Source organism: Phyllostomus discolor, chromosome 6 (assembly GCF_004126475.2).
Source record: "Phyllostomus discolor isolate MPI-MPIP mPhyDis1 chromosome 6, mPhyDis1.pri.v3, whole genome shotgun sequence".
Classification (NCBI taxonomy): domain Eukaryota; kingdom Metazoa; phylum Chordata; class Mammalia; order Chiroptera; family Phyllostomidae; genus Phyllostomus; species Phyllostomus discolor.
The window spans coordinates 37,770,001-37,793,765 of record NC_040908.2 but is presented as its reverse complement, the minus strand read 5'-3'; the positions used below and the strand labels follow the sequence as shown (position 1 = coordinate 37,793,765).

At 34.2% G+C, this 23,765-nt stretch overlaps 1 protein-coding gene across 6 annotated transcripts in view; it reads right to left on the bottom strand.

The window, feature by feature from the left end:
- VRK2 (VRK serine/threonine kinase 2) overlaps window positions 1–23,765 on the bottom strand; it is an 89,120-nt gene that overhangs the window by 39,545 nt on the left and 25,810 nt on the right. For 4 of the 6 annotated variants that reach the window (XM_036027991.1, XM_036027988.1, XM_036027989.1 and 1 more), the window contains exons 3-7: window positions 22,366–22,415; window positions 21,577–21,646; window positions 19,830–19,917; window positions 18,090–18,195; window positions 16,785–16,877 (exon numbers count right to left, since the gene is read on the bottom strand). In XM_036027991.1, the coding sequence (XP_035883884.1) occupies window positions 16,785–16,877; window positions 18,090–18,195; window positions 19,830–19,917; window positions 21,577–21,646; window positions 22,366–22,415 (407 nt within the window). Of the gene's footprint in view, window positions 1–16,784; window positions 16,878–18,089; window positions 18,196–19,829; window positions 19,918–21,527; window positions 21,648–22,365; window positions 22,416–23,765 lie in introns of those variants that run through there. The other 2 variants (XM_036027992.1, XM_036027993.1) reach the window with 2 other exon arrangements.

Sequence of the window (23,765 nt, the reverse complement as noted above, 5' to 3'; positions counted from 1 at the left end):
TTACTATCTTAAAATGCACAGTTACACATGTGTTACCACCATTCAGCCTAGACAAAAGAATGCACCTTTGAAAACTTGCCAGCTTACTTTGCAAACATGATGTTTATTAGAATAAGCATGAAGACATATTTTTCAAAGATACAGTTTGACCCTATCTTTTAGTGAGCTGTGAAAAGTCTGTAGTTTCTGGTTAATGACAGATGCATCATGTGCTTATGCTTAAAAAATCTGCTTTGTAATATTGTTTTTTTTCTCCTAGATCTCGTAACTACTCAGACTTCGAATCTAGAATTTTATTCTTTTCCTTTATAGTCACTATTCATAGAGAGAGAGACTAAAAGACACACCCATGGGGCTACAGGAAGAAGTGGCAGAGAAGCTGTGTCTCTTATGATTATCTCTTCACACCATCCACCGCTCCATCGGGCCCCAAGCCTATGACTCCCTTAAATTCAAGCAACATAACAAAACATTGAGGTATATTTAGTAGTACTCAAAATAATGACATTAGCATTTTGACCTCATGACCTGCTTTTTTTATTCTAAACTGGTTCTTTTAGCAACATATGAAGAAGACCTATTTGATCAACTAGGCCTGTGACTTAATATGCTTTCCAGACTTTGGGGGAAAATTCTTTCAATAGTTTGAGGCTAGATATTGCTTCTTTACTAAAAATACTCTCACCTATAAAATAAAATCTTTCCAATTATAGTCTATTGCCAATTTGTCCCTTTGACACAAGTTCTCAAGGATTATATGAAATAACCTGTAATACCTTTTCTTTCTAGGTAATTTCCAAGGTGATATCAAAGCACAAAATTGTGTCTGTCCTTTAACAAAATACATAGGCAATGGAAGAGAATAATCTGAATCACATCCAATTTATGGTCTTCCTCTGTCTTAAACCAAATCTCAACAAATTTAAACCAAATTTCAACATGTCAGAAGCATTCTCAGAGGTTGGTATATCTGTAAACAGCAGATACAAAATGTTAGCTGATACGATTTGGCTGTCATTGCTATAAATAAAAAGGTTCACCACATACAAATGGTGTCTACATAAAACACACTTATCCAACATTCAAAACAGCCTCCCTATTCTACATTAACTATAATTCTATTGCTTTCAAAGACAGAATCTGAGGTGACCAGCAAAAAGGCCATTCTTACATGCACAGCCCCAAGGGTGTTCGCAGTTTTTTAACAGCCCCTAAGCAGGGGACCTTTTAACCCATCCGATTTATACAATTCAATGAGCTGATTCAGAATGCAGAAATGCCATTTTCCCATACTAACTGGTGAAAGAAAAAAAAAAACCCTAGACATGGCCTTTCGTGAACCAAGACGCTCAAATATCTTGGTCATAACAGCTCTTTGGTCATGTATGCATCCGTACGTACATGTACAGAAACAGAAATCATACGATTGGTGGGAGCCAGCAGGAACTCAGTAAACTTGTATTGATTATTGAGAGCCAAATACTAAGTTTTCAACAGCATTAACTCTCCTGGGAACTATGTTCTTGGGGATAGGTGATTTGTTAAATGCATTCCTAAAACATAAAATCTTTTTCCCTTATATAAAAAACAGACCCTGAATGTTCTGTTCCCCAAAACTTGAAGGATGTCTATGAATAAATTGCACACCTGGAAAAACTACAATCATTAAATCCAATGCAATTCCATTTTCTTCACATCTAACCAGAACAGCATGTCTTTGTTTTTCATAAACCTAAACAATTCTTGGGAAGCAAAATAAAAATTCTGTTGTCATAAGCATAGCAATAATATGAAATACTTTTTATCTCTAACTTATTGACTATTTACTATGTGCTTGATGCCAGTCTAAGAATTTCACATGTTTAAATCATTCGATCCTTAAAATATATCTTTGAAGGAGGTACTATTGTCTTTATTATCCTTATCTTTAGATTTGGAAATGGAAGAACAGAGAGGTACAATGGCTAAGAACGAAGAGCTAACGAGAGGTAGAGCCAGAACTCAAAGCCAGGTAGTCTGATCCCGGAACTTCTAGCCTTCACTATTCTACACTGAACCCCCCAAGATAATGGAAAGTTATGCAAATAGCTACCATCTTCTATGAAACCTTTTACCTAGGATTAGGAGAAGGCAAATATCTCTCTTTTTATACCTTCTTTCACATCCTGAACAAGAACACTGAGCTCTAGAATAAACAAGTATACTACTATAAAGCAAAGACCCTCCCATACATATTTAAGAGCTGACTGCTTGGAGATCCCATGTGCAAGAACAAATCATGTGAAAAACACTAACTGAGTTGGCCATGCCTGGGGTGGGCCTGGGAAAATAAAAGAGGATCATTCCGTCTGCCCTCTATTCTTACTTCCCCCTTTCCTTTTTCTTTCCCTATCCTGGTGCCCAAAGTTCACATTTAGCCAAAAAAAAGTAGTATTCATGCTAAGGTGTTAGCAACTTACATGCAGCAGAATACTATTGTGAAATTTTTATTAACATTATTTGGAATATGTTATTATCTCAACCTCCAAGCAAAGGTTCATGTCTAAGTCCCTGTATTAGTTTTGAAGAACTGCTAGAACAAGATCCCACAAGCTGGATGACTTAAACAATAGAAATTTATTGTCTCCCAGTTCTAGAGGCTGGCAATCTGAAATCAAGGTGCTGGCGGGGTTGGTCCCTTCTGGTGGCGGTGAGGGATGATCTGCTCCATGCCCTTCTCCTAAGCTTCTGGTAGTCTCAGTGTTCCTTGGCTTGTAGAAGTCATTCTCCCTGTCTATTTACATTGTCTTTCCTCTACCCATGTCTCCCCTTTTATAAGAAAAACAGTCACATTGGATTAGGGCTTTCCCTAACCACCTCATCTTAACTCAAAAAGATGCTATTTTCATATAAGTTTACATTCACAGACACTGAGGGTTGGAACTTCAATATCTCTTGAGGGGACACAATACAACCAATAGCAGTCTCCATGCTAACAGAGCTGTATCTGTAAGAAAACACTCATAATTTTACATGAAGTAGTAAAGATCTCTCAACACAGTAGATAGATTTTTCCCAATAGGAATTTAAGAAAAGTACAAATGGCACATTTGCTGGACTTGGCTATACCATGTCCAGCTCTGTTTGGTTGGCTTTACCCGTTGCTCCTGAACATTGCTTAATGAATTCATTTATGCATGAACCTATTCAATTACTCATTGTTCACTCATCGCTTATTTATTGATTGCTATTACATGCCATGTTCTGTGCCAGCTGCTGGATGCACATCAGTGAATCAAACCACAACCTGTTTTCCTATTTACAAGACTAGAAACTTGCTCTCTTCATCAACATCTAACTGCAAAAAACCACGCTACCTGGTTCTGAACCAACAGTTTCCTGAGTCAGATTTGTAGCTAACAACTGATTCTATCTAGGAAGTCAGCAGCTATGAAAGCTAAGAGGGTCAAAGAGGTCACATGATACAGACTAGTCAATTACAGAAAGGGAAGTTGTGGCAAGGAAGTCTACTGCAATATGTAGTTTGTTCTAATAAAGGAAAAGAGGCATTATGTACAATCAGAATAAAAATTGTCTGTATTTCCATTTTCTCATGAATTTCAGGGTAAATAAGAAAGTGAAGAAATAAAACTATATTTGATAATAAAGAATGATATTAATTTTGTTAGTGTGTTAATGGCATTTTTATAATACAGTGAATTGTCCTTGTTCTTTGGAAATGCATACATAATTATTTAGAAGCAAAATGTCATGATACCTATATTTATTTTAAGATCTTTCAGCCAAAAACACAGATAAAACAAATTTTTAAAACCTTAAATTTTAAGTCAAAATGATGGCTACATGAATCCCCTATAACTCAGAATGTTTAAAATTTTTCAAAACAAAAGATTAAAAATCTGTATCTTCCTGAGGCTAAATTGTATACTTAACAGATTTTCATTTGTCTCACTTGTGAAGTACTGGCAGATAAGCTTCACAAAATATTAATTTTAAATATGGATATCATAGCTTCTAAATTATAATTCTTAGGTTGTTTTCTTCAATATTTTCTACTCATCACCATCCTCCAAGAAGACTCTGGCAGTCCACATTCGGGTAACTGTCATTTGCACAGCATTAAGAATTTTTTAAATATGGATCTAAATTGATTTAAAATCAGGCATCTTAATATACACATTAAGAATAAATTCTGATAATAGAAACACTATTAAGTATCAGATAACAGAATTAAAAATAGTAGTATTAACACGTTATTGAATATTTGATGGAAATAAAATTTGGGGCTGGCTTTACTTTCATTTGACAAATCACACTGAAATAATCCCAAAATAGTAAGTTGGCAGAGCTGGTATATGAATACCAGATACATACAAGCTATTATATTTCAAAAACAAATTCATATGACAAATAATTATATTGAGACAAAAAGTCCAATGAAAATATGCATTTTAAAATAATTTTAAACTCATAAATGTTTAAGGCTCAATTAACTAAATTCTTAGGAACAAATTTCAAAGTCTCTTAACTAAAAATACATAGCAGATCCACACTAGGAAGAAACAACATAGCATGCATGCTATAACTGACTGCAAACACAACCATGATAGTTAATCTAGAGTATAACCCTATTCACATATCAAAATATTTTAAAGTAGCCGTACCAACCGTGCCATCTAGTAATATTACGGTGTCATCAAGTTAAGACATTCAACACTACTCTGGAGATAGTGAGATACAGACATATGTTGCCAGGATTAAATTTTATGTGTGTCCAACAAAGGAAAGGCTATCTCTAAATGGTGACCATATTATGTACACATATCATGCAAAATTCTTACAAACATTCACACTCCATCTTACAAGTAACTGTGATTGATAAATGGATTGCATCAGAATTCCCTCTAGCAAACAGTGAACAAGCAACTTTAATGAGGCTTATGACCTTACCCTATGGATATCCTAGGGAATCTGAGTGAATATTTGCCACCAGATACAGGTCAGTTGCTACAATTCCTGCTCCCAGAACTCCCAGAAGTGACAAATTTTGCATAAATTTAAACTTTTTAACCTCTTTAGCTATGCAACAATAGGCAAGGCACTTTGGAAACTGTTAGAAACATTACCTTCTGCAATCTGCTTGAAAAGCTTGTTTTCTGAGAATTGCAGAATTTTAGAGCTAGAAGGAACTTTTGAGATCACTTAGTCAAAGTCCCATTTTATGTACTAGAAAGTCAGAGTCCACACAGGTTAAATCACTTGCTGAAGGCTGCAATTATGCTCAGTGTCAGACTGGGGACTAGAACCTGGTCTCCTGACTTTCAGTTCAGCATAAGTCCCAGGAACCAAACAAGTGTTTTTAAAATATCACAGGTTTCCAAAGTCACATTTATCACTCAGATACTGACATGAAAAAGTGTCCTTCTCTACCTGAGAGGGACCCTCTTCAACTGAGCAGGCAGTTTGGGGCAGAAACACATGGGGCATGGTGGGATCAAAACATTGACCAATCAAGGTGTTGGGCACCAAGTGAGATACAGGGATTGTTGCATCAAGACTGGCCTCACGTCTGAGAAGTCAGTAAAGTGTTTCTTGAAGGATTATGCCCGAAGGAACACTAACCTAGGTGTTCTAAGGAATACAAAAGAAGGAAGAGAAGAACACATGCCGAGAAGCTTCAAGAAGTTCATTCCAGTTCAGGCTGTAAGACAACACAAGCCAAGTGATACTTGAGTGCTCATGTGTTTAAAATGCATACTAGAAGCTAAAGGAAATCACAAATGGAGATCAGTACAAACCAGAATCATCCAGGAAGGCTTCATGCAAGAGCAAGATTATAAGCTGGTACAAAAAAGAGGAGGCCTCCCATATGTGAGAGAGCATCTGCACCACTGAAATTTAAAAAATGTGTACAAACCCTGATTTAACTTTAAGTGGTTCAACACTCTGTACTAGTAGCACTGGGAGATACAGCTAAATGGGTGGTACTCAGTGGCAAGACCACCAGTCAATATCATTTCTGGTAATGACATTGTAAGCAACGAAATCAGAAAGGCACAACTGTTTTCCAAACACAGTATGTATCAGCTCCCAGAAGCCTGACATTCTAATGCTCAACTGTGCACCACCATCTCACCTTCCAAAGTCAGTGAGGCGAGAAGCAGAAGTTAGGCAGTCTAAGACAATGATGTCTACCTATCTATCAGGAAAGCATACACTGGGATTTTTTTTAAAGAACATAACACAACACCTAGCACACAGTAAATGTTGAAAACTTTAGAAGAAATTTAGGCAAAAAGGAGAAATAACATACAGTGGTAAGAGAAACTGGCAGAAGACATTTTAAAAGCAACATGCAAAACAAGACAGCAATAGATCAGCATCTTCAAGAAATTCAAGAAAAGGAGTGTGAACTAAGTATTTTAAATCCATCTAAGCTCGCTCTCAAGCATCAGCACTACTGAAACTTTTTATGTGTGCAAAGGTATACTGTCGAGAGCTTCTTGAACAATCTCCAGAAGATTAGTTTTATTCAATTAAAAGATGAGTGGGTAACTTTGACAAAAGATATATATTTATATCTAAGACTCAAACAAGGTTAAAGACAAATGAAGAATACACAAATGATACACATTCTGACAAAGTTAAGCAGGTGTTACTAAAAAATGAGACAACAGTGTTAAGGGAAAGAGGAAAGTAAACTAAGCTCATTGGTAATGAATAAGTAGTTGGTGGACATAAAAAAAATACCACGAAAGACTATCATAGTAATAGTAAAAGGTTAAATATGAAAAAATGTGGACTAAAAGCATTTTTAAAAGATAAATACTAAAATATCATAAATACTACAAAATATAAACTTTCACAAACTGTTCCCCCTAAAAAAACCTTAAAGAATATAAGATCAAAGGAAACACAGAGCATAAGAAACACAGCAAATAGAAGTAATGAGTGTTTACCAAACAGCACAGCAATGACCTTTGTAAAACAGAAAACCACATAAAAATCAAGGAAACACAGAAACACAAATGACAGAAAACTTTTAAATACCATGCTTGGTACAAAACAGATCAAGTGAACAAAACCTAACTAAAGACACAAATGACACAAATAATATAGTTGATAAGGTAGATCTTTTGGACAGATATTAAACTTTACACTATTAAAATAGAAACTACCTTTTTGTCAAGCAAACGTGGAAAACTAACAAAAATTAATCTCCTTTAAGTCACAATACAAGCTTCAGCACATTTCAAACAGTAAAATGATTGCAAGCAATAATACCCTAACCATCTTATCACAAGTCTAGACTTTAATTACATTTTTAAAGGTTACCTCTACATGAAAATTTGAAAACCTATCACACTACATTTTGGTGAAGGAGAAATAAAAAACTTCTAAAAAATAAAGAAAATAAAACACAACATATCAAAACCCATGACATACAACATAAGCAGTAACCAGAAAAAGAAAAATCATGGCCTTGATCACCTATGGAAGTAAATAAATTTAAAGTGGAAAAAAAAGTGAAATAGATTCTGAATTGAAGACCAAGGAAAAGAACAAATGGGTAAAGTTAGAGAAGCACTAGAAAATATATAATAAAGGCAAAATCAAAAATTAATGAGAAAAAAGAGAAAATATATCTCATAATAAATCAAAATCCAAGTTTGTGAAAAATTAACAAACATGTAACGGCTACTTACTAGCCACATTCTTCAAGACAAAAAAAAAAAGAACAAGTAAAATATAAATAGAAGGAAACAACTGAATTAGAAGAAATTTAAAAGTCATAAAGCACTACAATGCAGACCCCCACACAAATAAATATGAAAAACTAGACAAAATGAATATGGCCCAATTAGAGAAAAAGAGTTTAAACAGCCAATACCCATAGGAAAAAATAGAAGGTTGAAAGGAACTACTTCACAGAAAAGCAGCATAACCCGATGGTTTCACATTCAAAACCCAAATGGTCCTAATGTAATAAAAATAGTTTTGGAACACAGAAAATGAGGTGTTCCTCCAAATTCTTTTTATGAAGGAAATAGAATGTTGGTACCTAAATCTGATAAAAAAAATAGTACAATAAGACAGAAAATTACAGACCAGTAATCACTTAAAAAGTCAATATGAAAATATTAGATAAAATAATGAACATATATCATCACCATATTAAGTAAATTATATACAGTAACAGTGGATTTATTCCTAGAAAGTAAAGTTGGTTCAATATTAGAATTACAACATACATTACACCATATTAACAGATCTGAGGAAAACATGATTATTTCCATATATGCTAAGCAAGCCTTTAACAAAATTCAATATCCATTCCATAAAAACAAAAAAATCCATTTAAAAACATTACAGGGTCCAACACAAATAATGTGACTTTATATTACAAAATCTGTTGTTACAAAATCATAAGCATACAATTCTGCTTTGTGATCATGGATGATCACTACCATGTACTACGTGCTGGATGTATTAGACAATGCAATGCAATTAGACAAATCAAATCAGAAATATAAGAACTGGAAAAGAAAGAAAACCCTATTTGGATATTACATGACAGTTTCCTCAGAAAACCCTAGAGAATTCTTACTAAACCTACCTCAAACAATTCAGTAAAGTAATAGCATATAAAATGAATGCATAGAAATCAATAACTTTCAGATACACAAATAATCATGTAGAAGATAAAATGGTAGAGTAAAACCACATTGACAATACCAACAAAAATGATTTCATATTTAGGAATAAGAGTAACAAAAAACGTGCAAAACTAATGAGAGAAAAACTTTAAAATACCCCAGAATATACCAATGTAACACTGATGAAATATAGAAAGATTCCTTGTGGATGGATGACAGATACTCTATACAACATAAAGATTACAGGTCTTCCCCAAATCAATTCATAAATTTAACAAAATTCCAACGAAAATGCCAACAAGTATTTTTACAAGTGAAGCTAGGCAAAAGAAAATACAAAAGTGTGAATAGCTAGAATAACACTAAAATAGAAAAGCTACAAGGCACCGCCAGCTCTTCTAGCTATCAAAATACATTAGAAGTCTCAGAAATGAATGCAATTAAGTAAATAGATGGACCAGAAGTATCTGACAAAACGACAGACATAAACTCAAGTACATATGAAAATTTAGTGTATGACAAAGGTGGCATCTAGTGTCACTGAAGAGTTTATTTTTTTAATAGTGTTAGAACAACAGAAAATTCATCTAGAAAAAGATAAAAATAGCTCCATACCTCCTGTCATGAAAAAAAAAACCTCTAAAAAAATAGAAATGTGAATGTTAAAAATTAAACCATACAATAAAAATCATATAAAAGCTGTCTACAGACTAAGGTTATTTATTAACTATGACTCAGTATCCATAGAAAATAAAAGATTGATAAATTTGACCACATTAATAAATATTTAAAAATTCACCTTCTGCATGGCAATAAAACACCACATGTATAATCAAAGGACAAAAGGCAAGTGGGAGAAAATATCTGTAAAATACGTGCTAGCTAAAGGGCTAATCCATATTCAAATGGCTCTTCAAAATCAAGGAAAACTAAAAAATGACAAAAATGGGCAAAAGACATGAGTAGACAATTCACACATACAAAAAAATTTGTAAATGGTCCCTGTTTGCTCTGGTCAATGAAGAAGCACAATGGTGAATACACATTCCTGCTGCATATAGGGAACTGGACAAAATCAACGCTATGAATGTTTTGGATATTAAATAGGTAGGACAAGACTGAGACACTTGAAAAATGGAAAAAGATTTTCCAGCTTTCTGCCTGGTGCCCCAGCTATCTGCTTGGTGACAGCTCCCACTCAAACACAGGAATGAAAATAGTGACTGCAGTCCAGTGCCCTACTGAGGAGACAGTGACTGAGCTCAGAGAGGCTCCCTCTGAACCTGAGATTGCAGGGAGTTCAGAAGAGGAGTTCAGAAGAGGACGGAGCTACATAGAAAGAAAGAGAACAAAAAAGCTCCAGAAAAATCTGCATAGGGATCTCCTTGATTCTTAGCTGTAGGGTGAAATGTGGATAGAAAGAAAAAGGGAGGTAGAGAGAAGACGAATTCCCAGCGTTCACACAGAGCTGGGAGATGTTTGAGTTCTGACCCCCCAGGTAAGTCCTCACAGGGAATTCAGAAGAAATCAGAGAACTTCACATCATGGGAGCAGGAAAAACCTATCCAGAGTACAGTAGGCTACTACAGGCCTGTCTTAACATTGCTTAAAAACATGTTTCCAAATGGAAATACTGCCTCTGAGAAATTTAACTTAAGTGTACAGATGATGATTGATTCAAGGTGAATGAAAAAGATATATAATATAAACACTAGTCAAAAAGAAAAAAGATGGTGTGGCTATATTAATATCAGACAGAGTAGATTTCCAAACAAGAAACATTACCAGAGATTAAAAAGTCACATTTTATGATAAAAAATTCCATAAAGAAACATAAAACTACTAAACATACCAGTAATAGAATGTCAATATACAAGAAACAAAATCTGACAGGAAAAAATAATAAATATACTATTATAATTGAAGTTTCCATACTCTTTTCAGCAAAGACATAGAAAACTTCAAGAACTCAATCAATGGAACCTAATATATATTTATTAAATACTGTAACCCCAAACAGACAGCAGAATACATATTCTTTTCAAGGGGTCATAAAATATTCAGCAATTAGCCAATATATCCAGGCATTAAGTAATTCTCAGTAAAGTTAAAAGTACTGAAATCATACAGAGTTCTCTGACCATAACAGAATTAAATTAGGAATCATAACAGAAATTTGAAAACCTCCAAATATTTGGAAATTAGACAATGTATTTACAAAAACCCAGGGGTCAGAAAACAAATCACAATGGAAATTAGAAAATATTTTGAAGTTAATAAAAATAAGAACAGCAGAAATAAAAATGAAGATTTAAAATGATCATTCTTTTCCAAGTGAATTACCTTGGTATCTAGCCAGAAGACTCGATATTGTTAAGATATCAATGTTCTCAAATTAATCTATAGTTCAACACAACCTCTATCAAAATTCTGCATGTTTTTGGTAGAAACTGATGAACTGATTCTAAAATACATAGGGAACTGCAAAGCCCCAAGAATAGTCAAAGTAATTTTGAAAAAAAAGAACAAAGCTGGAAGAGTCACACTACTTTATTTCAAAACTATGGTGCTACAATAATCAAGAAAGTGTGATACTGACTGTATGGATGACATTGGAACAGAGTCTAGGAATGGACTCATTCCACAGATGGTCGATTCATTTAGACAGAGGTTCCAGGTAATTAATTTACTGGGGAAAAGGTATTCACTTCAACATACAGTGTTGGAACAACTACACATATGTATGTAAAACTAACTAACTAACTAAATAAATAATACTTGACCCTTACTTTGCACCAAATGCAAACACTAACTTGAAATAAATCAGGAATCTAAATGTGAATTCCACAGTAGTTCTTGGAGAAAACATACGAGAAAACATTTTGTGTTTCTGGCTTAGAAGAGAAGCAGTACAAATCATAAAGAAAAAATCATATGTTGGAATTCATCATAATTAAAAACATCTCCGTTTTGAAAGACAGATAATGAGAATGGAAAGATAAGTTACATATGCAGAGAATACACACAAACCAGTACCTGACAAAGGGTTCCTATCCTCAAATCGTAAAGTTGCCTTAATATAAGAGAACCCAAATTTAAAATGGGCACATTTAATTCACTGAAGAAGATAAATGGATGCCAAATCAACACATGAAAGATCCTCAGTGCCTTCAGTCATTAGAGATGACTGACACAAATTAAATCTCACTAAGACCACTCATTTACTGTAACAACTAAAATTTTAAAAACTGATGAAACCAAGTGGTGGCAAGATGTGGAGCACCTGGAATTATCACACACTGCCTGTGGGAAGGCGGAATGGTACAGTCACTCTGGAAAACAGTTTGGGGGCTTCTTTTCAAGTTAAATATACCCTTCCATATGACCCAGAAAAATTCCACTCCTGGTTCCTTACCCAGAAGTTAAAACATATGAGGGGGGACTCAAAGAAACCAGAATTTATTTATTAAAAATTGTATATTTATTCTTACACATTTTAGCTTCAGTTACCTTCAAAGTACTCTCCATTTGATGCAATACACCTATGGATTCATTTTTCCCACTGCTCAGAACAGTTTTTGAACTCGTCAATATCGATGCCTTTTTTTACTGCTCCTGTCATTTTTTGTTTCACCTCGTCCACATCAGCAAAATGTTTCCCTTTGAGAACTTTTTCACCCAGGAAAACAAAAAAAGGTGCTCGGGGTGAGATCAGATGAATAGGGTGGGTGGGGCATGGGGGTCATGCCATTTTTTTGGTCAAAAAATGCTGAACACTCAGTGTGGTGTGGGCAGGTGTGTTTGTAAATCACCCATCATGAAATGGGCAAACACGTTAAAGACTCAACAAAATTCACAGAGAACAATAAAATAAAATAATACAAAATAACAATTAAGAAAATTAATAAAAATATATTAAGAGCTTTTAATAAAAAAGAGATTCACTGAGGCCGAATGCAGCCTCTCACAACAATCCTGGCCAGTCCACCGATACAGATGGGAAGCCTGGACTCTGGCAGCGAGGGAAGACTGTACTACAAAGGGACCTGCCCTCCGGAAGATAATTCTGGTTTTGGGGGGTTCCCCCTCCTATACTTACACCAAAACCTGTATGTAAATGCTAATGGCAACTCGATTCATAATTGTCAGAAACTGGAAACAACACAAGTATCCATCAACAGGGAAATAGATGAAGCAAGTGTAGTGATTTCCAACAGAATGCTACATATCATTAAAGTGGAATGAAGTATTAATGAACAATAGCATGCACAAATCTAAAAAACATTATGCTAAGTGAAGGAAGCCAGACCAAAAGAGTACATCTCCCATAATCCAATTTATATGGCATCCCTAAAACTAATAAATACAGGGGTAGAAATCATCGCCAGGGGCTGTGAGAAAAGGGGATGGACTGAGCAGGGAAACGACAGAATGCATGAGGATGACAGAAATGCTCTATATCTTGATTACAATGATGATTATATGAATACATGTGTCAAAACACATCAAACTATATACCTGAAAAGGCGAATTTTACTGTTTGTAAATTATACATTGATAAACCTATCCTTAAAAAGTATAAAGACTTGTGAAGGCTTTTAATATATGTTGCTAAATTGCCCTTCCATTAACTTAATTTCTTCTACACCCATTGAATTTACATCCCACTGGTATTCTACATCTCTACCAGGCTCAGAATAATCAGATTATTATTTTATAAGAATAAGTCTTATAATTATAAGTCTGATTATAATAATCAGACTTTTTCTAATTGATAAGTTATTTAAAAATGTTGCCTCACTGTTTTGATTTGTATATATCTCAGTTTTTAGTGGTAGTGAACTTTTTCTCATTTATTTCCTTGGACAGTGGTATTCCTTCTCTGTTCTGTTACTCACTCCTTTTAATCATTGTTTTAAGAAAGTATTTGGTGTATTTATTAATTTTTTTAGATTTTACTATCTTCAATATTTCAGTTTCTCATTTGCCTTTCAATATTTCAGTTTTGTAAATATACTGACAGCTTAAAACTTGAAACTTCTCAATATTTTCTAAGATATTTTCTTTCAGACATTTTAGAAATTTCTTTCCTCATTTAAAGTTCAAATATTCAACTATATTTTTTGTAATTTTTTATGGACTCAATATTTTTAACTTTTAAAATCTTCCCACTCTAATATAGTGGGCTACTGGCCATAAGTGACTATTAAAATTCAAATTCATTAAAATTAAACTTTTCCCCTATGTTTTCTACTAGTTTTCTTATTTTATGTCTTATATTTCAATCTTGAATCCATTTTTGATTAATTTCTGTGTACAGTGAAAGATAAGAGTCCAACTGCATTCTTTTGCATGTGGATATCCAGCTTTCTCATCACCATTTATTGAGGAGACTTTGGGGACCCTGGTCAAAGATTACTTGATCATATACACCTGGCTTTATTTCTGAGCTGTCTATCCCATTCCATAGGTCTGTATCTGTTTTTTTATGGCAATAGCAAACTGTTTTAATTACTCTAGCACTGTAATATAGTTTGAAATTAGGAACTATGATGTCCCCAGTTCTTTTCTTTCTCAAGACTGCTTTCACTATCCAGGGTATTTTGTGGTTCCATACCAATTAGGACTGTTTATTTCTCTGAAAAATGACATTGAAATTTTCATAGGGATTGCATTAAATCTGTAGATTGCTTTGGGCAGTATGGGTATATTGACAGTATTAATTTTTCCTGCCCATAAACACAGGTCTTAGCAATGATTTTTTGTAATTTATACCAAAAGTACAAGCAACGAAACCAAAACAAACAAGCCTTTATCAAACTAAAAAGACTCTACACAGCAAAGAAAACCATAAAAAAAAATGAAAAGGCAACCTATGGAATGGGAGAAAATATGTGAAAACCATACATCTGCTAAAGGGTTAATATCCAAAATATATAAGAATGCAGACAACTCATTAACAGCAACATCAACAAAAACTCAAATAACCCAATTAAAAACAGGGCAAAAGACCTGAATGGCATTGCCCTAAAGAAGACACACAAATGGCCAACACGAAATGTGAAAATGTGCTCAACATTAGTCATCATCGAGGAAGTAAGAATCAAAACCACAATGAGACATCCCCTCACACCTGTTAGGGTGGCTACTAGCAAGAGGACATGAGAGAGGTAAGTGTTGGTGAGGGTGTGGAGAGCAGGGAACCCTGTACACTCTTGGTGAGAATGTACTATAGAAAACAATGTGGAAGTTCCTCAAAAGAATTAAAAAATAGAAATCCCACTTCTGGGCATAATCCAAAGCAAAAGAAATCATTAACTTGAAGAGACACCTGCACTTCCAAGTTACTGCATCATGATTTACAATAGCCAAGATATGTAAACAGACAGTGCCCACTGACAGATAAATGGATTAAAAATGTGATAAACATATGTATATATAAATGCACATATTGTAGTGGAGTATTATCCAGCCATAAAAAGGAATATGTCATTTGCAACAACATGAAAAAACTCAGAGAACATTATGCTAAGTGAAATAAGCCAGACACAGAAAGACAAATACTGTATAATCTCTCTTATACGAGGCATGTGAAAAAATAGAACTTATGGAACCAGAAGTAGATAGTGGTTGTCAGGGGCAGGGTAGGTGGAAGAAATGGGAAGTGCTACAAACTTTCAGGTAAAAGATGAATAAGTTCTGGGGAGCTAATGGGGAGCACAGTTGTTACTATGCTGCATGAGACAAATCTGGTGAAGAAGTACATTTTAAGTGTCTTGACCACAAAACAAAATAGAAAAAAAGTCTACTATGTGAGCTGACAAAATGTGTTAACTTGATTATGGTAATCACTTTTTTAGGTTTTTAGAGCAGTTTTTAGATTCAATTTTTGTAAATGCAGGTAAAACTGAGTAGAAAGTACAGGGAGTTCTCATATGCTCACAGCCCACCCCCAATACAACCTCCCTTACTAACAGCGTCCCACACCACAGTCTAACATCTGCTACAATGGATCACTCAACATCGACATTATCATCCCACGAGTCTGTAGTTCACGTCAGAGTTCACTCTTGGTGGTGCACATTCCATGGGCTTTGACAAATGTACAATGACATGTACATACACACCATTGCAGTATCATACAGAACAATTTTATTTCCCTAAAAATCCTCTGTGCTCCCTATTCATTCCTCCCTCCCCTCTAACCCTTAGCAATCACTGATCTTTTTAATATCCCCATAGTTTTGTCTTTTTAAAAATGTTATGTAATTGGAATTATACAAATTTTCATTTAGTAATATGCATTACTTAAGATTCCTACATGTTTTTTCTTGTCTTGCTCATTTCTTTTTAATACTGACTCATACTGCCCTATCTGGATATGCCACAGATTATTTATCTGTTCACCTATTAAAAGACATCTTGGCTACTTCAAGTTTTGGCAATTACAAAGAAAGCTGCAATAAACATCTATGTGTAAGTTTTGTGTGGTTTTAGGTTTTCAGCTCCTTTGGATAAATACTAAGGAGTGTAACTGCTAAATCATACATAAAGAATATGTTCAGTTTTGTAATAAAATGCCAAATCGTCTTCCACAGTGGTCAGGCCATTTTGCATTCCCACCAGTGTGTGGTGGTGTACGACCCACATTTCATATGCTTAATGGCCACATGTGGCTAATGGCTACTATACTGGACAGTATTATACAGAATACCCATCATCACAGAAAGTTCCATTGAAACTGTTGCTCTATTTAAAGCTTATTTACACAACAGAAAAAGAGCTAATGTGACAGCTTTTTATTTTCTTCTCTGTATAAAATCCAGCTCTCCTACTGGATTTTTATGGGTCCCTGTATTTGCTCAGAAAGTCAAATTCCTGTTTAGCCACTTCTTAACTATATAACCATTAACAAATCAGTTAACCCCTCTGGGTCTCAATTTCCTCACCCTAATTACTTATTAGTTTAGTGCATTAAATTTCATAAGCAAGGTAAGATACATCATAACATGCATCGTGGTAAGTCCTCATTTGTAAACTAGTCTGGTTAGGAGTTTGTTTTTTGAATGCCCCAGTATGATATTTTGAGAACCCTTTATAAAAAGCAAAGCTTAATGTTATATTTACCTGATCTGGATTTTTGTAACCCAAAAGTAGATTTGCTGCTTTTATATCACCATGAACATATTCATTTTCATGTATATATTCCAGCACATCCAGCTGTGAAAAGAAATATGTAAGGTTATACTGATGTTAATTTAGAACTCATGATCAACCTGGACATTTTGAATATAGAATTACATGTGTTTTTTCATATTAACAATGACAAAGTGGCATGTTTCACATTTATTTATCTATTCTAAAGCATTACATGTACTGGTTGCTCATCCTGGGAAGAGCTGAATAAAATGACCCTGAGATATCAAGTGCTTTCATCGAAACTTTGATGAAAGGAAACCAAGATTCAACAATGTCTATGCCCGTGCTCCCGACAGCCTGATGGCCAAACCACACTGCGCAAAGCTAAAACCACAAAGCTAAAACCACAATAAAATCAGAGACACAAAGGGAAATAATCATGAAGCCCACTCAGCAATTCCTTACCCAAGGAACAATTACAAACTGAGTTTTAGGGACTCCAGAACAGAACAGCATGTCCACGAGCAGAGAGGCACTCTCCCTCTGCACGGTAACAGAGTGAACCTCAGCTTCATCTCTGGAGCTGCCACCTACACCCAGTGTTCCGTAAACACTGGATTCTGCCTAACTGGATGAATGCACACGAGGGAAAATGAATGAGTTCTGTGTGTCACATCCCAACCCGGCATGAGCAGTTTCATTCCATTTAAACTGGAAAAAAACAAAAAAATAAAATGGAGCTTAGGCAAACTAAACACAAACAAGATAAGACAAATATGTGGTATAAACAAAATGTGTGCATGGGTGCTATTAAGATTTCATTGCTTCTTATTTGGCAAAGTATGTATTATTCATTGCCACACTAATTACTGCCACCATCCCAAACTCGTAATAAAAACTTTATAGCACCTCGATACCATCATGTGTTTAGTATGGAAAATAATATAATCTGCCATAGTTTGCATTGTTAAAAATGTAATTGACAAAAGAGAAGTTATTCTTATAGCAACATAAGCTTGTTCTGATATGTAAAACAAAGCTGTAAGAAAAAAAAAATCATCAGCCTGGAGAACCAATGTCTCATTGCATTTGTAGTGCACAACACGGCCCATTCTATCACTAAGGGAGACAGCTGTTCCCAATGTCACCAAAATAACCTGACTCTTAATACCTGACATTTCTAGGGCAATAATCCTTCACTCTCTAATAATTCCACAAAGGGCAACAATTTGTATATGATATCAAGTAAATAATCTGAAAATGGAGCATGTAAAATAAGTCATTCCTTCTTACCATTCGAATACCTAGCTGCAGGACAGTTGACTTTTTAAAGGTACCATTCTGGTCAGAGATCTTCTGTAAATCTGTTCCTAGTCTTTCCATTACCATAAATCTGTAACTACAAGAAGACAATGTCACAAAGAGATCTGAAGATAGCAATGCTTGAAACCTTCTGTGTATGAATTGAAACAAGAGAAAATGTCCCAATCTAACAATAAAGAATGATGCAATATGAACCATTAAAGAGAAACATACATTAATAATGCTGTCCTTCTAAGATATTACTTAGTATTTTACTTTGCACTTAGTTTTCTAGAAGAGAGTGCTGTGCTGAACCACTCACACTGTCTTAGATCATGAAAAACTACTCTTTCTAAATTAAACAGTTTAAATTTAGTTCATTTTGATTCTATGACCTTCTTGCCACAGAGCCTTGAACAAATTGTCCATACAGAAAATTTTATTTATATTTGTTTTTGACCTTATAAAACCAAATTTACTGTCTCTATACATTTATAAGCAGACCTTTTTTTAAAAAAAAATGGACTTTTTCTTGTTCTTTTCTGCTTGGCACCTCTTCTCTTCTCTTCTCTTCTTCCCTTCACCTATCCACATGAGACCCTATTCTGCATCTACCTATTACATACACAAACACGAACAGACACATAAAAACTTTTATCTTTGTTGTACAAAAATGTGACCTTATTTTATGCACTTTTCTGAATCACGCTTTTTTGAAGTGTATCTCATAGAAATCTTTCTAAGTCAACTGGTATAGCTTTAACCGATTTATTTAATGGGTTGCATAATATTGCACGCTATGAAAGTATCATGCTTAGCCATTCAGTCCCCTACTGGAAGAGCTTTATTTTGTTGCAAGATTATTGTTTGTTCATTTTGTTTTTACTTACAGCATTTAAAGATCATTTGAGAAAAGCACTGACCTTTGAGCCTAGTTTTCTCACCAAGGGAAAACAAATCACCTATCGTTAAGGGCTACTGAAAGGACAAAATGGGTACGTAACAAAGGACAACATATTTTTTCTTTTTAAAAATCACTACTAGTGAATTATTTATATGTAATGATGAGCTATATTTGGTGGGCTTAAAAATATTTCTATTTCTAACAATTCTTTTTCTTTTTTTTTGCCTCTCTTCAAGAGATAGAGCTTAATTCTCCTCTCTTGAGTATAGGGTACATTTAATGACTTGCTTCTAGCAAAGAGAGTACAGTAGAAATGATAGGATATCACTTCTCAGATTAGATTATAAAAAGGCTGTGACTTTCTTCTTGGGTGCATGCCCGTGTGTGTGCACACGCTTTCCTCCTCCCTCCATTACTTGCTCTAGGGGAAGCCAGATGCCATGTCTTTATACACTTGGGCAGCCTATGGAGAGATATGGTGAGGATGTGAGGCCTGCCAACAACCGCAGTAGTGAATTTAGAAGCAGATCTTCAGGCCTGCCAATGACCACATAAGTGACCTTTAAAGCAGAACCTTCCCCTGTCTAACCGTGAGATGACTGGAGCCCAAAAGATGGCTGAGTACACACATCCTCCTAAGAAGTCCTGAACTAGAACCACCCAGGTAAGCCAGTTATGGATAACTGACCCACAGAAATTAAAGTAGTATCAGTTGGTTGTTATAAGCCACTCCATTTTGAGTAACTTGTTATACAGTCACAGATATTAATAGACCACATAAGAAACAAGTATTGGATAATATTCGATTATAATAATTCTATTTTTACCTTTTACCCTTGAATTCTGTAAGGCCAGATCCATAAAACACAGGAATTCCTAAATAATCAAGTTGTTTTAGTTTTATCCAGTTTTTGACTGCAAGACAAATTTAATACAGAAAAAGATAAATGTTTTTATAAAGATATTTCTTACTTTTGCATTGATGCTAAAACTTACTTAGCTAACCTAAATAGAAATTAAACCTTCCTAAAACTTCTTTTAGAAATCAAAAGTATCTACCAAATGGCTTGAATTCTACTTATCATTATATTTAACGCCAAAACATAAAAAGAAATTTTAAATTAAATAAATTATAACCAACTCTATTAATAAAAGGTTTTAGCACCATTAAAATAATAAATAAATAACAAACAAAAGTAGCAACAGTCATAAAATGCATCATCATATAGACAAATGTTATTTATTATTCATGAAAAAATTCATTCCTTTATATGCTAGTTAAATTTTTAAAAACATTTTAACCACCAAAGAATCAGTAGAGAGATGACTTTTTCTTCCTTATTACTTAAAAATCTAAAGCCATGGTAGTCAAATAATAGAAACTGGGCAGAAAAATGATCTTACTTTGAAATTATGTTATACAGAAAGTTTTGATTAAACTTAGTTTTTAAAAAATCAGATCCACTTAAAACAATCAGATAGCTTAACTTTTCACCTAACGTAGAAAATTAATGTTTAAGAGAGCTCTACTGATAAACAATCAAGTTAAATGGATTTTATTTGTCACCCTGAAATACTTCAAGCAATCAGTAAAGACCACAGTCTTAATGTTTAGAAGGTTTTATCAAGGAAAAAAAAAGTTAATTATTGAGGCTAACCTCATCATCCCTTTTCCTAAACATAATGTAAAGGACCTTTGATTGTAAAGTCATTCATTACTCAGATCAACTTCCTTAAAGCTTTACTTAGTCCATACATAACTGACAGTGTTTAGAAAACGCTTTTATTCTTCTTCAGTTCTGCTCATACTCACTTCACATTCAAATCCTCTAACTGATAGTTTTTACATCCGATCCTCAGCTCCAACTAATTTCTCAAGATTCATATGTCTAGCATTTTTAACTTATTTTCTAAATCATCATAATGTTTAATAATCGTAACACCTTACCCTAACATTCTAAAATCATTCCTTTTGTTTATGTATCTACTGCCCGTGCCCATTTTAATTATTTTTCCTCACAATCCTTCCTATCCAAATGTTTTCTCAGAAAGATTTTTAAATTTATTTTTAGAATGAGGGGAAGGGAAGGATAAAGAGAGGAAAAGAAACATCAATGTGAGGGAGAAGCACTGATCAGTTGCCTCCCATATGTGCCCTGGCCTGACGAACCCACAGCCCAGGCAGGTGCCCTGACTGGGAACTGAACAAGTGACCTTCACTTTGCGGGACAAGGCCCAACCAACTGAGTCACACCAGTCAGGGCCAAGTCTTTAAAAATTAATTTCATTCTACTGTCTTTGACATTTACAGAACTCGTTTTTGGTAGCTTGGATCAATAATACATTTTATGTAAAGTAGTAGAAACAATTCTGAAATATATAACCCATTACATAATATCAAAATTTGTAAACCACCTGCCTTTTTTTATATGTTGTAACAGATAACTGTATCATTTTACAATAACATTTCTAATTGGAAAGAATTTTCCAGAAGGCGAGAAAAAGATAAAAATATTTACACTCACTTTAGCAAGCACATATATGGAAGTAGCTTGCTTTGCTAATTTTACTTACTACATTCTTTTTTTGCAGCTCTTTGGTAAAATTTAAGTTCCGAAAATAATGGGCCATTTTCTTGATACTCCTATAAAAGAAAAGAACAATTAATTTTACTTTAAAAATCTTAGAGATAAAATTGGTATTACAACTGTAAAAATATGGATATACATATGTAATATACAATAGTACTTGAATCATTATTATAAAACACAGGCACCAGATTTCCACTGAAAATCTCTACAGAAATCACTAAATAAACTTAAAGAATCTCAGTTTTAAATTTACCATATTGTAATGCTATCTCTATACAGATTTACACATGAAAGGAGTCTATTTAACTGAAAGCACTGAGAACTTAACACACACACAGACACTCAGTGTGTACCGACACGCACATCAGGAGATACACTGCAGACTACCTGGTGGCTCCTGCTACCTGATGCCTTTACTGAGTGTCTACTGCATTTCATTCATTGTACCGGGCACAGGGGATACCAACAAAAATAGAACCTCACCCCTTCCTGTAAGGACCATACCATCTAGAGTAGAGAGGGAAGAAGACGGGAAGTGGGAGAGGCAGAAGGAGAAGACAGACAGCTGGGTGTAAGATAAAAGGGTTATAGATGCTAACACAGAAGAACAAAGTTCTCCAGTCTTTACATTTTAACAGTGTAAAAGTATAACATTAGGTTTAATGATAAGTAAAGTTATGAAAACTATGAGAAACAATTTTACAAAAATAAAATGAATAAAGCAGAAAAAAGTCAAATATATGCAAAATACCAATTTAAGAGCAATACTTACCACTTTTATTACATGTCTTGCATCTTCATCTGGTTTATTTGTGGGGAAAGCTGCAGAACAAAACACAACAGGGAAAAAACAGTTGTTCCGCATTACTGAATGCCTGCTATATTCCAGATACTGTGCTAAGTACGCCACATATATTTTTTATTATATCCTCCAAAGACCTGTTATAGTAAGTACCATCTCCATTTTACACAAGATCCAATTTGCTAAGAAGTAGATAACAGGGGATTGAAACTCAAATCTGTCTGACACCACAGCCCACACTTTTTACCACAAACCATATTAAATATTCAAACAAGTAAAACCAATAAATGATATTAATCACAAAGATCTAAATGTGGGGAAAAATATTTTCCAGATATATGGCATTAAACCCAATAAATGATTTATAGTAAAATCTAGTCATTCATTTTTACTAAATTAAAACCTATGATAATTCAGAAATGAAAATTGATTCATTTAAGTAGAAAGTTATAACCAATTTCTACTTGTTAGAATTCTAAAGGAAGTCAAGTTAGAACAAGAACAGAGTCTTTTACAGATTCATAGAGAACAGGCCGACAGCCCTGGGGGAAGGCACAGGGTGAAGGCTCCAGCAAAAGAGAGAAGGGTGCCCTAGACATGGACAGCAGTGTGGTGAGGGAGGGAGCGGGGCGGCAGGTGGAGGCGGAAGAGGTTATAAGGATGATAAATGGTATTAGAAAAATGTCAATAAAAACGAACTATTAAAAATACATAAATGATTTTTTTAAAAGTCTTCTAAAAATTATGCTCTGAATTCAGCAATCTGATTCCAACATTAAAGAATACATCTCATAATATATACTCATTTCAGCTTACTCCATTTTATTATTTACCATTTGCATTTTATATGTGGTAATACAACTTCTGAAAACCCTATTGTTAAATTGTTAGATGAAATCAACACCTTCCTCTAAATTATTAAAAGATTCCTCTGTTTTCAAATCTTGAACAGGGAAGTTGACATGTATATTTATTTGTACTGTGAAGTCTAGGATTTTGTCATTCATCTATTCCCTCTCCATCCATCTATTCCTTCATTCATTCAACTAACCAATATTTATTTATCAAGAGACTAGAATATGCAAGGCACCATGCTAAGCATTAGGGAGATATTTACAGGAGAGTGAAAAGGGAAAAGGTGAAATTGTTATTGACTAGGACTGACAATCAGCACTTAGACTGAGAACAAGATTAAATTCTTCAGGCATATTTTCTGTATTTTTATCAAAATGCTATGTCCTCTTGTTACTACTCCCAACATTTTTCCTTTTCTTTCTCCTAACTCTACCAACTGTTCTATTAATTCACAAGGTAGATATAAAAAATACATCATGACTTCACTAAAGTATATAAATTGTACTTTAAAGTTG